The sequence below is a fragment of the Ammospiza nelsoni genome, chromosome 5 (assembly GCF_027579445.1).
Source record: "Ammospiza nelsoni isolate bAmmNel1 chromosome 5, bAmmNel1.pri, whole genome shotgun sequence".
Taxonomy (NCBI): domain Eukaryota; kingdom Metazoa; phylum Chordata; class Aves; order Passeriformes; family Passerellidae; genus Ammospiza; species Ammospiza nelsoni.
The window spans coordinates 67,090,857-67,104,253 of record NC_080637.1 but is presented as its reverse complement, the minus strand read 5'-3'; the positions used below and the strand labels follow the sequence as shown (position 1 = coordinate 67,104,253).

General features: G+C 42.3%; 1 protein-coding gene across 2 annotated transcripts in view; it reads left to right on the top strand.

The window, feature by feature from the left end:
* ETV6 (ETS variant transcription factor 6) overlaps positions 1-13,397 on the top strand; it is a 124,890-nt gene that overhangs the window by 92,577 nt on the left and 18,916 nt on the right. For both annotated transcript variants that reach the window (XM_059472765.1, XM_059472766.1), the window contains exons 3-5: positions 441-605; positions 3,529-3,663; positions 8,120-8,662. In XM_059472765.1, coding sequence (XP_059328748.1) covers positions 441-605; positions 3,529-3,663; positions 8,120-8,662 — 843 coding nt within the window. The remainder of the gene's footprint in view (positions 1-440; positions 606-3,528; positions 3,664-8,119; positions 8,663-13,397) is intronic.

Genomic DNA, 13,397 nt, shown 5'->3' with positions numbered 1-13,397 from the left:
TCCTCTTCATTATTCTTGATCCATGAATGTACATGGGTGTGAAGAGAGAGCTTTCTGTAAAAAAAAGAGAGGATGTGCACACCAAGGATGGATGGCACCAAGGACTTTTCCTGCTGCTTGCTCTGCACATCAGAAGGAGCACGTGGAGGAAAATCCTTTTGCACAGTGGAAACCCGGAATGAAATAATGTCCTGTGAGCTTTCTTCAGGCTGCTGAGTCAGTTCTTGGTTCTCAATGTGTCTCAGATAAACCAAAGTTCCAAAGTATTTTGCAGTCCAGTGCTTGGAGTAATCCTATACCAACATGGCATTGCTCTCCTTCCCTTTGCCCTGAGACTCTGTAGGTTATGCTGTGGGGAGAAAAGGGGGATTCAGTGATGTCTGCCTGTTCCTGTGCCTTGTCTCAGTTTGGTAACAGAACTGTGCTCTCTTTCTGCCCAGGTTTGCAGCCAGTTTACTGGAGCAGGGAAGATGTGGCCCAGTGGCTCCAGTGGGCAGAGAAGGAGTTTTCCTTGAGGCCCATTGAGAGCAGCACCTTCGAGATGAACGGCAAAGCTCTGCTGCTCCTGACCAAAGAGGACTTTCGATACAGGTCCCCTCATTCAGGTGAGGATTACTCACAGAAGCTGTCATTGCAAAGAGAGAGAAAGCTGCAGCAAAAGCTGGAGAGGGTCAGAGGAGGAAATGGTCACATTTGCTGAGGTGGACTGGGAAAGGGAGGGGAAAGGGAGGACAGAGACACTTGTATGAGGCAAGGACTAAAAGGACAAAGAGAGAAGGAAATCCTGATATACCTGAGTTGTAGGCATATTTGAATGCAAATTCAAACCCAAACACCCAACCTGTTTATAGTTAAAACTTCCTGCAGAGCTCCCAGAAAGTGAGCTGCTCTGGCAGCATTTTGTGACTTCCAGCTGTCCCTGTAAAGGCTTATCTGTTCACAGACCCAGCTACAGCAGCAAGTCAATCAAGTGCTCCAGCCTCTTTAAGCAGCCTGTATTAGCATTTTGCCTCCCAGTTGTCTTGGCTGAGGTGCTGCTAAAAGTGACTGCAAAACTCCTTCCTTGGGGACTTTGCCTCTGTTTAACAGCCCCTGTGGGTTTTGCTTTGCTTTTCCATATTCTCACATGTGCTGGAGTCCAGCCCTCAACAGCACAGACAGGTGTGTGAATCAGCCTGCCTATTGCTCAAATTATATCTTCATTTATTCACAAAGGAGATTTAGAAATGTGTGTGTTGCCTGCCTGTATTTGTATCCCCTGTGGTCTGTCTGCTCCAGTTGTACAGTCAGAGTAAGCCTCTGCCCTCCTTTGTCAGGGATGTTTAAATATGAGTTGTGAACTTTGTTTTTTGTGACCACACGAGGTACTCCTGTCAAATAGAAAGGCTTGCACTTCAATCACTGTAGGTGATTAAAGAGCTTGGACCAAGTGATGACAGAATTGCTGTGAGGAGGCTTCCAGTGCAAGGCTCACAAGGTGCAGGAGTACAGCTGGTGCTGCTGGGATCCAGCTGATAATCAAACTCTGGGGCTGATTCTGCACCAACCTGCTTGGCCTCTCTCCACAACCATCCTCCTGCAGAATCTGCCTCACAAACTGTTGCTTATGTTTAATATATATAAAGTTTTTTAAGGATGTGCTTCAAATCCAGGATTAATTTTGTATGGAAGAGCCCAAACATTAATGTCTGTTGTCACTGTAATACATTAGTGAGAACTAATGCCTAGAAAGTCTCTTTCTTTATCTTTTTTTTTTTTAATCTGGTACACCACTTGGTGTAAAAATTAGCCCTGCTTGAAGCAAAAAGAGTATTGAGAGCAGGGATGTGGGCAAGGACAGCAAGGGACACCTTTATGTATATTGTCTGCAGCTCCTCTTCCTGCCTGCAAGTTATGTTCCTATTCTTCCCCTTGTGTGCTGTGAGGGCACTTGAAATAAGCAGGATTAAAAATGTTTCTAGGCTGGAAATAGAGTGTTCCCAGAGAAGAGCCTTTGACTTGCAAAATCTCACTTTATTCAGAAGGTTAAGCTGAATTTGGAACGAAATAACCCAGCTAAAGGCCTCCTCCCTTGCATTTTGTCTCTTCCTTCCCTCCAGGTATTCCCTAGATAATAAACCTCATGGAGGTTATCTGAGTCAGTCCCTAAAAGTTGAGATAACTGTAGGTGAAGGGACATTAGCTCAGCATTTCCCAGAATTAACTGTACGTGAAATTGAAGAACTGTGAAATAATGTTTGCCACAGAGGCATTAGTTTTTCCAGACTGAGGCCACATGAAAGCTGTATCATTTCCCCTGATGGTTAAAGCAGGAGAAAGGCATCACTCCCACAGTCTTGCCAAGAAAGGGGCTCACAGCTCCAACACTGTTCTGTTCAGGGCTGCCCAGGGAGGGAGAGAGTACAAAACATTTTTCACCATCTTAACATTGCTGCATCTGAGTGATACAGAAATCTCAGCTATTTCATTAGGTAAAAAAAAAAACCCAAAAACACAGACAGCTTTATGGATGTTTTCACTAGTCTGTCCAGTCAATCAAAAGAGGTACAAATTTGCTACCTTACTGCTCTGAGTGTTACAGCACTAGTTATTTATGATTATGCCACTGTTGCATTCAACGTTGGAAATTATGTGGTAAAATCACTTTTTAAACTTCCATGTAACTGAATGCTCAAGGCTTTGTTTTTAATTAGGCTTTCAGATATTGCAATCACCTTTTAAAAATGCCCTAAAGTCACTGCTGAGACAGTAAAAGCAGCCTAGATGTTAAAAAAAAGGAAACAGAACTGTGGAAAGCAGTATGGCTTTAACTGTTTCACAGCAAGAAACTCAAGTTGCCCACAAATTAGAATATTGGCAATTTATAGAGACAAGGGACAAGTAGTACAATCTCATAGAAACGACTCAAAATAAACTAGTAAAAAAAGCCCATGTCTGAGAAAACTCTTCCAGAAAATCTAAGGTTTCCTAAATGAAGCTTCACTAATTTGGTTTTCAGATAATATGTAATTGTTGCAGCCTGTTCCTCTGTAATATGAGCAGTGACATACAAAAGAGCTGGCAGAATGAAAAGTCAAGAGACTTCCTATCCTGTGATGTGCAGTTTCATTTTGAAATGCACAACCAGTTACACCAGACCAAATGCACAAGTACCTTATGTGTTTGGTGTAGATGTTGGAATAAGGTCATCCATACAAGATTAAATTTATAAAAGGCACAAAATAAGCAGTTAGTCCACTGGTGTCCTGGATATTGTGGTGTTCTGTGCCATTAGGGAAAGATACAACAATGATGGTGCCAGGGAATGTTGTTCTGTTTTGCCACAGTCACACTCAGAGGTGTGATGTGCCTTTTTTCCCTTTCACAGGAGGACTTTGCATAGCAGTGAAATGCAGGATTTTACTGCTAGCACTTTTGGGTCTGAAAATAGCACCCAGGAGCCATGAATTCATGCATCAGATGGCTAAATGAGTCTTCTCATCAGTTATTTACATTTTCATTTCCTTTTTCCTGCTGTTTGTCTTTCAGGTGATGTTTTGTATGAACTCCTTCAGCAAATCCTGAAGCAAAGGAAAGCTCGGATGCTCTTCACACCCTTCTTCCACCCTGGGAACTCTATCCATGCTCAGCCAGAGGTCATATTGCACCAGAATCATGATGAAGGTAACTCTTGTCTCATTCTTACAGGAGCTGCCTTTACAGAGGCAAATAGGAATTATGTCATTTTCTTGACCCAAAGTTACTTAAATAAAGCTGCTCTCCTCTCTCTGACTCCATAGCTTTGGAACAATCAAGTGGTCTAGTGAGTCAACAAGCCCTTCTCCATTTATCTTCTATTATTTTGTTCTGTCTCCAAAGCACCTTTAAAAGCTATGTCTGATACAGATTTAAAAGCAGAGCATTTTATTGACCCTATTGATTCATTTTTCCTCACACCTAGTCAGGTAGACAAAGTTGCTTTGTGGACTTTTAGTATCCTGGAGATGCCGCTAAATGCAGTTGTTGGCAGGGCAAGGGAGGTCAGGCTCAGAGGGGAATATCCAGCTCCCAGCCACTTCACTGGCAGTCTGTCAGGACAGCATGCCAGAGCTCCTGGCACTGAGCCCATCACATGGCTCAGCTGTTGGCCTGGTTGAACAATTCCTGATGGGAGAAGTGGGCTTCTGCAGGTTTTCTCTCATTTTTACTATCAGAATTACTTGCTTAGGTCTAGTAGTGTGCACACATACCATGATTATCAGAGGTGATGAAAAAAGAATAGTTAAGTTTGTGGAATTGCTTATTTGGGCTTCTTCTACTGGAAAATGCAAGTGTGCTTCTTTTCACTGGAAAATTGAGGTTTTAATTTCTTTAAAAATACACATACTGAAGTACTTCTTGGATTTCTTGGGTATATCATAGAAAAATATAAAACTCAAACTTTTTCAGAAGTCCTTTCCACGAAAGTATCAGGCAGAAGAATATTTTTCAATTAAAAATGAATTCAGTTTTCAATTTAAAAATCGAGGAAAAAGTAGTGTTACTCTTTTTTTGAGTAAACAGGAGAAGAGAATTTGAGTTAGGATGTCACCCTGGTCTTTGCTAACTGGAGAAAAGGTGTGCTTATCCTATTTGACATGAGTCTATTTCAGGATTCAACATGAGATTGCAAGAGAAGATTCAGGGGTGCTGTCAGACCCGTACAAGTTGCCTGTGGCCAGTCTGAGGTAGCCAGAGTCAAATGGCACCAGCAAAACCCTGAGACTGAGCCAAGAGCAGGACAGCAGCAGGTGGAAGAAGGACACTCCAAAGTGTTTCCACACAGCTGTGTAAATACTCCAGGTTAGCTGGGGTTCACTTGGCAGAGCTGAGCCAGAGACAGTTTTCCACTGTATTCAGACCATTAGCAAAATCTGTATTTTCCTCAAGCTTGGCCTTCACCCATGAGTGTTCCCACTCTAAATTTCAAACAGAAATACTAGCTGCTCTCTCAGACACTCCTACATTTAACATATGGAGCAACTTTGACTAGAGAGGATTTCACAGAGATAATCAGTTGGTTTCTCATGTGTGTCATTTAAAAAATATGTATTTTACAATCTAGTGATTAAGAAACAACTTCGATTTCTTCCTTACAATACTCTGGCTGCTGATAACAGCACTGCTTTTCTCAGAGAACTCTGTGTTATTACTTAAAACTTCTCTTTATAATGACAAAAATTAGTTCTTGGTTTGCTGTGAGAAGAACTTCAAAATAAGCAAAAGAAACTACAGCTTGCCTGCCACAAGACTGAGCAATCAAAAATCTCTATGCCAAAAATTTACAGGCAGGTGAATTTGTTTATTTTGACATTACTCCTTCTTCCTGTTTCACAAAGTCACTTGGGAGAAACTATCACAATTGAGTTTTCATTTTGCCTCAGCAAAATACAACTTAAAAAAGGAGAATGAATGCAAGGAGCAGAACTTAACCCAGGCTAACTCACAGACTGACACTGGGGACAGATTTTACCCTGGCCCCATTTTGAGTGGTTAAACTTCACAGGTGATGTGTATTTATTACAATCTCTCCTTACTGCAGTGATCTTTTCCATCTTCTGACTCTTTTGCCTGTTTCCTAATGGATTATACTTATGATCCTGCTTTTAAATGCTTTCCCTCTAGTGGTTTCTTACTAGGCTTAAACAAAGGGGGTTTGGCTGTTAGAAATCAATTGACTGCAGTTCAGGATATTGGCTTGGAATGGGCTCTGTCCCTGCAGAGGGATGAGCAATGGAAAGTGAATTACCTTCATCTCCAGTGGTCCCTGTGACAGAGCTCTGAGTCACTGGATGGGATGCCATGCAGGAAGCTTTCACTGTCATTCCCTGCACTTCTTTCATGGCTAAGCAGAGTGCCAATCTTTGGGACTGCCATGCCAGCAATTGCTCACTCCCAAAGTGCAGCCCCACCCATCCCTGCATGGGTAGGTCAGCAAATTTCCTGGGAGGTGAATTTCCTTTCACAGCTTTGTCTTCAAGAAAAGACTGTTGCTCATTTGGAATGAAGATCCAGAGTGAATCCAGTGCTGCCTGAAATTATATACCATATGTGCTCAGCTTACAATCACCAGATGTGCCAAGGAATGAATGTGATGAGGATTTTATTCTGTTCAGGGTCATTTTTAGCAGTCCTGCTTAGAGCTGAGTTGGAATTGTTTTATGGCAAACAGCATCTTTGGCCATGAGAGGATTCTTTTGTTAAGTACTTTAAGAAAAATATCTTGAAGGAAAGTGGTGTTTCCTCTTCCTACTTTTCCCAGAGTTCCTTGGTCTCTACTTTCTGTCCTGTCTGTCCAGGTTCAGCATCACCAGGGTTTGGAAGCAGACAGGTAGGAACACCTCTGTTTGGAGTTTCCCAGCTAATGTTTCCAGAGAGCTTGGTGAAAAGCACAGTAGGGCATTCCTTTCTACTTTAAAGTTAGGTGCTCCCTTCAGCCAAGGCATTAAATAAATTGGACAAACAACAGAATATTCTGGTCTGTATTTACAGGCCAAGAATGAGCCCAGTACATTTGAATGTACAGTGATGGGGGTGGATGGTCTGTAGAAGATAGGACACAGTAAAATTTGGGAGTTGATTTTCTTTCTGTTGTGGCAAAGAAAGGGGACTTTAAGGAAAGACAGCCACACAGGGTAGGTACAGTTGTAAATTTTCCCTCTTTGATCTTCATTTGGGCTATCCCACATTTGCTGGCCAGATTGTATTTAAAAGTGTTTGAGTTTAAGCAAGAACAACATATAGCTCAGGAGTTTCATGTCTTCCAGCTGTTCCATTTTGAGTATCTTGAACAGCCCTACAAATGCATTTTTCTTGTCTGGGGCCACAGGTGTGTTTAATAAGTACTCTAGAGCAATGTAGGTTCTGCCTAAAATTGCAGGTTTTCCTGTCAACTTCAGTGTTCTGGTACAGATGCTATGTCACTGCCTGGCACTGCATTTTCTCAGGACTTGAGCTTTTCCTGTTCAGGTCTTTCCCTGGGTATGTGCTGATCCATCTCCTGATGCCTGCCTGGCTTCCAGAGCAGCAGGAGCCCTTCAGTCTTCACCTCAACAGGGTTTTCAAACAGGTATCACTGCCTTGGCAAGACAGCAAGAGAATAATTTCATATTCAGAGAAAATGGAGTGAACAAACAGGCAGCCTCAAATAGGCAGCTGCTTGTTTCAGTTGTTGACACGTACCCAGAAGTTTCCTTCTCTTATCACCCAAGGCTTTCAACAAACAGCACTGAAATTTGATCTTTGTTTTTTCTGATAAAAACCTGTTAGTCACTGTAGCTCTGGTGGTACTTTCCTCTTTGTCAGTAGTTTCCCAAGTCAAAATTGATGGCCTTAGCTAACCTGAAAGTCTACGCTGGCAAAAATTTTAATTTTGTGAAAGGATTGTTAGTGATTTATCTCCTTACTAGTGTTAAGCATCACAGCTGGGAAAGTGTGTTCATGCAAAAGTGTTGCTAGAAGTCCTCCTGCTGAAGACATGTAAGTGCTTATGTGGGGCAATCCATCAGTAGACACTACAGACTAAATAGAAGAAAATGAAAATGTCCTTATGAAGATGTAACGTGCTCTTTAAATTAAGGCAGGGATAAAGTAGAGGGTTTCATAAAGAGCTTCCTACCAGTAGGGTTTTTTAAACAACCCAGTTCATATTTCAGACTGAGTTATTCTTGACCTTGACCTAAGCCTCTACCATCTAAAACTTAATACCCAGTATTTTCCTGGAGACATTTTCCCTTTTTTTCTTTCCCTTCTACCTTAAAGTGCTCATTATGGTAGTAAGAGCAATGACACAGAGAGGCATGAATGGCAGGAGAAGAATTTCAAAAAAATTGTGCAGAAACCCATTTTCTTCACAAGTGTTCATTCAGCTCCTCAAAATGGGATTTCTCTTAGTGTGTTTCCCAAGGAACTGTTTTAACATGGTGGTGGAGGGAGATGGTTTTCACCGTTTTCATTCTGTGTAGAAATAATAACTATCTGCATTTATGCAGAACTTTACTGATCACATAAATAAAAAACATTTACAAGTTGTCAGCAGTAGATCCTACACCTTGATCACGATAGACAATCTGTATTTTGGGGCTGTTTTTTTCCTCCACAGATAGCTTTGTGCAGAGAACCCCGAGGCCATCTGCAGAGGCAGTCCACCACAACCCCCCAACCATTGAACTGTTGCATCGCTCGCGGTCGCCCATCACCAACAACCACCGTCCATCGCCAGACCCCGACCAGCGCCCGCTCAGGTCCCCCATGGACAGCACCCTGCGCCACCTGTCCCCGGCCGACAGGATGCCAGGGACAAGGCACCAGCATGAGAACAACCAGCAGGAGCCCTATCCTCTCTCAGTGTCCCCAATAGAAAACAACCACTGCCTGCCTCCTTCCGAGGTGCTCCAGAAGCCCTCCAGCCCTCGCCAGGAGAACACCAGGGTCATCCAGCTGATGCCCAGCCCAATCATGCATCCTTTGATACTGAACCCCAGGCACTCCGATTTCAAACCACCGAGGTTGTCTGAGGATGGGCTGCACAGGGATGTGAAGCCCATCAACCTGTCCCACCGAGAAGAGTTAGCTTATATGAACCACATCATGGTGTCTGTCTCCCCTCCCGAGGACCACGCCATGCCCATCGGCAGGATAGCAGGTAAGGGACATTATTCTATAGGCTACACCAAAGCTGTGACTCTTCATTCATAACTAACCATGCTTTGTTTTAAGGGTTTCTTCTTTCCTTTTGCTACTCTGTGACATCAAGAGTTTACTGGCATTGTGCAAGTTTCACTACATCTGTGGCTTAGGCAGTGCAGTATTAATAAATGAGTTTCATGACAGGTAAGCAGAGGTGCAGAATGACTTGCCTGTGACCACAGAATGTGTAATTGCTATTGAAACATTTGCATCCTGACACTTGCTACCTCTCCACCCACTAGCAATCCATTCATTTCCCAAAATACCTATCTCTGAAGCCTTGCTCTGCAAAGAGAGAATTTTCCAAGAGTTCAATTCACATTAGTGTCCAGCCCTGTGGAAATGAAGAAACCCTCTGTCAGTGGCTTTTGAAATAATGCAGTGTCAAGGCCATTATGAAGCTGGCAGGACTAATGAAATACCACCTCAGAGTCCTACTTCATAGCCTTTCCTGGGCTCCTCACATCAGGACTGTCCCTTTTTACAGAAATGAGGTTGGCTTTGTCCCACACAAACCACAGCATTGTCTCACTTTTGTTATCGTAAATAACTGACATCACAACCACTGAATCAGGAAGCTGAGGTTACAGAAAATGTTTCTTGTACTCCAGTGGGAACTGTAAACAGGGAGAGGGGGAAGAGGAATCCAACCACTTCAGAAATACGCTGAATACCCCAGTAACCAATTTCTTTTGAGAGATGCAAATACACACCACACCCAGAAAGATTCCATGCAGTTGTGTCAGCAGTGACCTGATGTGATCCCCAGCTCCTGTGAGGTATTACACATGTCCACAGAGCTACAAACACCTTGTTCTTTTTTGTCCTTACATGCCTTAAATTTGTTACAGATGTCATGCTGCCTCAGTTTTAATGAGGAAGATTTTCTGTTTTCTTAAGATTTGCCACTTTAAATTCCAAAGATACATATCTTACTATCTAGTCAAGATCAAGCACAGCAAGGACCATGATCCTTTCACTAACAGAAGGATGAGTTACAGAAATTAATCCTTTGACATTTTTGCCAGGCTGACATTTGTCTCTCTCCTTTTGATTTTTATTACCCACAAAATTCTCAGCAGGTTAATAAATATACTTAAAGTTATGGCAGACAAAATACCCTACTGGTCACATCACTGGTGATTTCCTTCCCAGAAAGTGTTATTGGGAGATCAAGGCAGTTAATTTTTATTTTCCAGAGGAAAACATTCTTTAAGAATAAACCCAAGTCTGAAATAAATGTAGGAAAAAATATGGGGAGTATGTGGTGGTGTAATTTTTCTACTTTACTCTTATGAATTTTCTTACATAGGAAAAAATATGGGGAGTATGTGGTGGTGTAATTTTTCTACTTTACTCTTATGAATTTTCTTTGGTTTCTGCACGTTGTGCAGTGGGTCCAGTGACACCAGCCCCAGTAATTCCCATATCCTTTCTATCCCTATGTGGTTTGCAGGGCAACAGAGCCCAAGCCCTTGGAAATCTGGGCCTAACACAGTTGCTTGGCAAGTATGTGTAGCCATGAAAAATGTTTTCCAAAAGCTAAACCTGTAGATTTAGGTGTTTTCACCTTCAGGCCCATGTTTTGGCTGAGACTCACAAGCAAGGGTGGCATACCTGAAATAGCTGGTGAATTATTTAATGCCAGAAAAACCTGGAGTGTGTTCAAGCATTTGGTTCAGATGAGGGCAGTGTTTTATGGCCCAGGGTTGGGGAATTACAGAGCTCATGGTTAGATTGATTAGATTTCTGCTGATAAATTGGCCAGTGTACTTCTATCGGTGCCCAAGTCCTTTAATTGCAAAAGCTCACATGGCTCATTTGCTGCACAGGTACAAGCCACTGCTTCTCTGGTTGGATTGTAATGGCCCCTGAACTGTAGAGACACCCTCTAAAGAGCTCACAGCTAATTTATAGGTGATAAAAACTGGATTACTACCAAGCATTTAGACAGCCCGTGCTTCGTGCCTGATGTTAACTTCACTGGAGCTGTTGAATTCAATACTTTGGCCCCCTAGAAAGAAAATAGCTTTCTACCTGCTTCCCACCCATCTCTCTGCTCTTGCCAATAAGTGTTTTATTTTTTATGTCATCATAAATGTGTTTTTCATCTCAGTGTCCTCACCTTTACTGCCATAGTTAACATGGAAGTGCTTGACCAGCCATGCTTGCCACTTCAGTGTGAGAGAGACCATGAAAGGTGTGAGATGTGGCTCTGAAACTGCAAATGTACATCAGTGCAGATGAATTCTTCAAAGGGGCTTTTTAGAGATCGCTGGCATTGCTTCCATTTGCTTGATGAGGGTGACTGATGGCTTGGGCAGTGAAAAGATTTACCAAGAGTCCAGTGCCAGAGCTAAGTACTCAACTGTTTACCCTGGTGAGGAGAGCCTTGACTTCCTATGGCTTAACCACTTGGATGCAGGTGATTTTCAGGGAGATGGTGATGAGGAGCTGCTAGGGAAGCCTGGTAGGCTGCTGACTAAAGCCTTGGGCTGTGCTCCAGAACATCTTATGTTCCCAACTCAGATGTTTTATACTGTAGAAAAATTTTCCCTGGACTTAAGACACCTAAGAGCCTCATGAATCTGTTTACTTGTAGATTGAATGGGTTTTTAAATGCAGCATGCAATTAGTTGGTGCTGAGAACAAAATAATGTTTTTGCTTGCTGCTATACACAATGCTCTCTTTTCAGGAGGTTGATCAATAAAGCTCTGGGCTTTCTGTCAGACAAAACAATGACCTCTACTCACTGGCTGACTAATCTTTCCTACCTTTTTATGTAATACCATTTTTCAAAATATTAATTTTACTGGTAAAGCACTTTCCCTTTTACAGCAAAGGATTTCAAGTTGAAGGTCTTATTATCTTTTCATCTAAGGCCATTAACACTTTTCTAGCAAAGCTGGAGGCATAAAGTATCTTTATATTACTCATTAAGGTCACATATATTATTCATTATTGGCTAGAGTTGATTTTGAAAATCGTGGTTAGCTATCTTCTCAACACAGTGTGCACACGTCTTTTGCATAACTTTGTCAGAACTGGGGGTCATCATGTTGAGATGACCAAGAAGCAAGTTTGCATCCCCTGTAAATACACCAGGCAAGGAATAAACAAAGTAACTCAGGCATCAGTAGTTATCTACTTAACAGCATGTGAAAATACGGCAAATATTAAATACTCCCCTCAAAAGGGGAGTTCAGCACAGCAGGGTAATGGAGAGTTTTCCCTACTGGAACTGCTAATTCAAAGCAGCAACACTTTTGGTAGTCAAGTCCTAACTTGGACTCTAGCAAGCAGATTCTGTATATGGCTTAGTGTTTCTCAGTAGTCAATCTTGGTTCCCCACAAACTATCTCCAAGGATATCTCTCCCCGTGGCATGAAAATAGATACCTTTTTTTCTTTTTCTTTTTCTTTTTTTTTTTTTTTTTTTTTTTTTTTTTTTTTTTTTTTTTTTTTTTTTTTACACAATTGCAGTTTAAGTCAAGATTAAATTAGCCCTTCTGCAGTTTGGAAATTCTACTCCCCATGAACCTCAGACTGTGAAGGTTTTGTTATCAAGGATTTTAGGGCTTTGATATCTTGTAAAAGGTACTTCCCCAAGGTGCAAGAGGCAGTTATGGGACTATCCAACTATAACAGGATTGGTTTCATCCTAACCTTTATCACACAGAGGTTGAATGAAACATCATTCAAACAATCTTAGAAACATCCAAATTAAGGTAATGACGTGGTGGTATTTACCTCACTTTTGATTCAGTCACTTAAAACTCACTAATACAATTCTGGATATTTCTTGTGAGGGGGAATACATTGCTGAGCAGGTCCCTGAGATTTCCCGCTCCCAATGCTTTTTCTGTAGCAGGTCTAGGACTGAAAGACTTGTTCACTAATCCACAGCATGCTGAAATCTTGAGGCAGTTGAGTCCTGTGCCTGGTGTTATCTATTGGCTGCTCTTATCAGCTGGGTTACCTTAGCAACTGGGCTGTATCTGACTTTATGAGCTACTGGATTTGTTTCTTCCACTTCAGGAGTGTGAGGAAAAGCCAGGCAATGTTTAAACTGTTGGGAGCACATTGTCACTGTGTTGGTTAGGCACATAAAGCCATTGACTGCTGCTGGAATGAGGATGGACAGGATTCCTGCCCTGCTGAAGTCATGACAGGGGGTTGCCTCCAGACTTGCTCCTGGTTTACCTCAGCCTCTCATTGTGTCACACATCCTGAGAGTACAGGGGTGTAGCATGAGCCCCATGGACCTGTGGCAAGGCATGTGTAAGTGGCATCTCAATAAAAACAGTCTGATGGCCAAAACCAAAAACGCAGTCCCATGGTAAGAGCCCATCAGCCATGAATGACTCACATTGTGCTGAAATCTGCAGAACAGCACCTGGGATGGGTGTAGGCTCTGAGCATGGGGAGGTCTTCCAAAGGGGTTTGATCGTTTTGTGTGGGGATAGAGTTTGGAGGAGGAACAGAATCATGGATTCTCCTCCTTTGTTGGAAAAAATTACTTCTGTGGGAGGGGGAAAGACAGGAAGGGACACTGGAATACCCCTGTCACAAATACTGTGCTTTTAAAAAGTGCAAATCAACTGGTAAATTTTTCTGTTTGTACTCTGCAGTTGGGCTGGAAAGCTTTTAAATGAGGATAAGAAAAGTTCAGCTGACTGAGCTGTCAGATT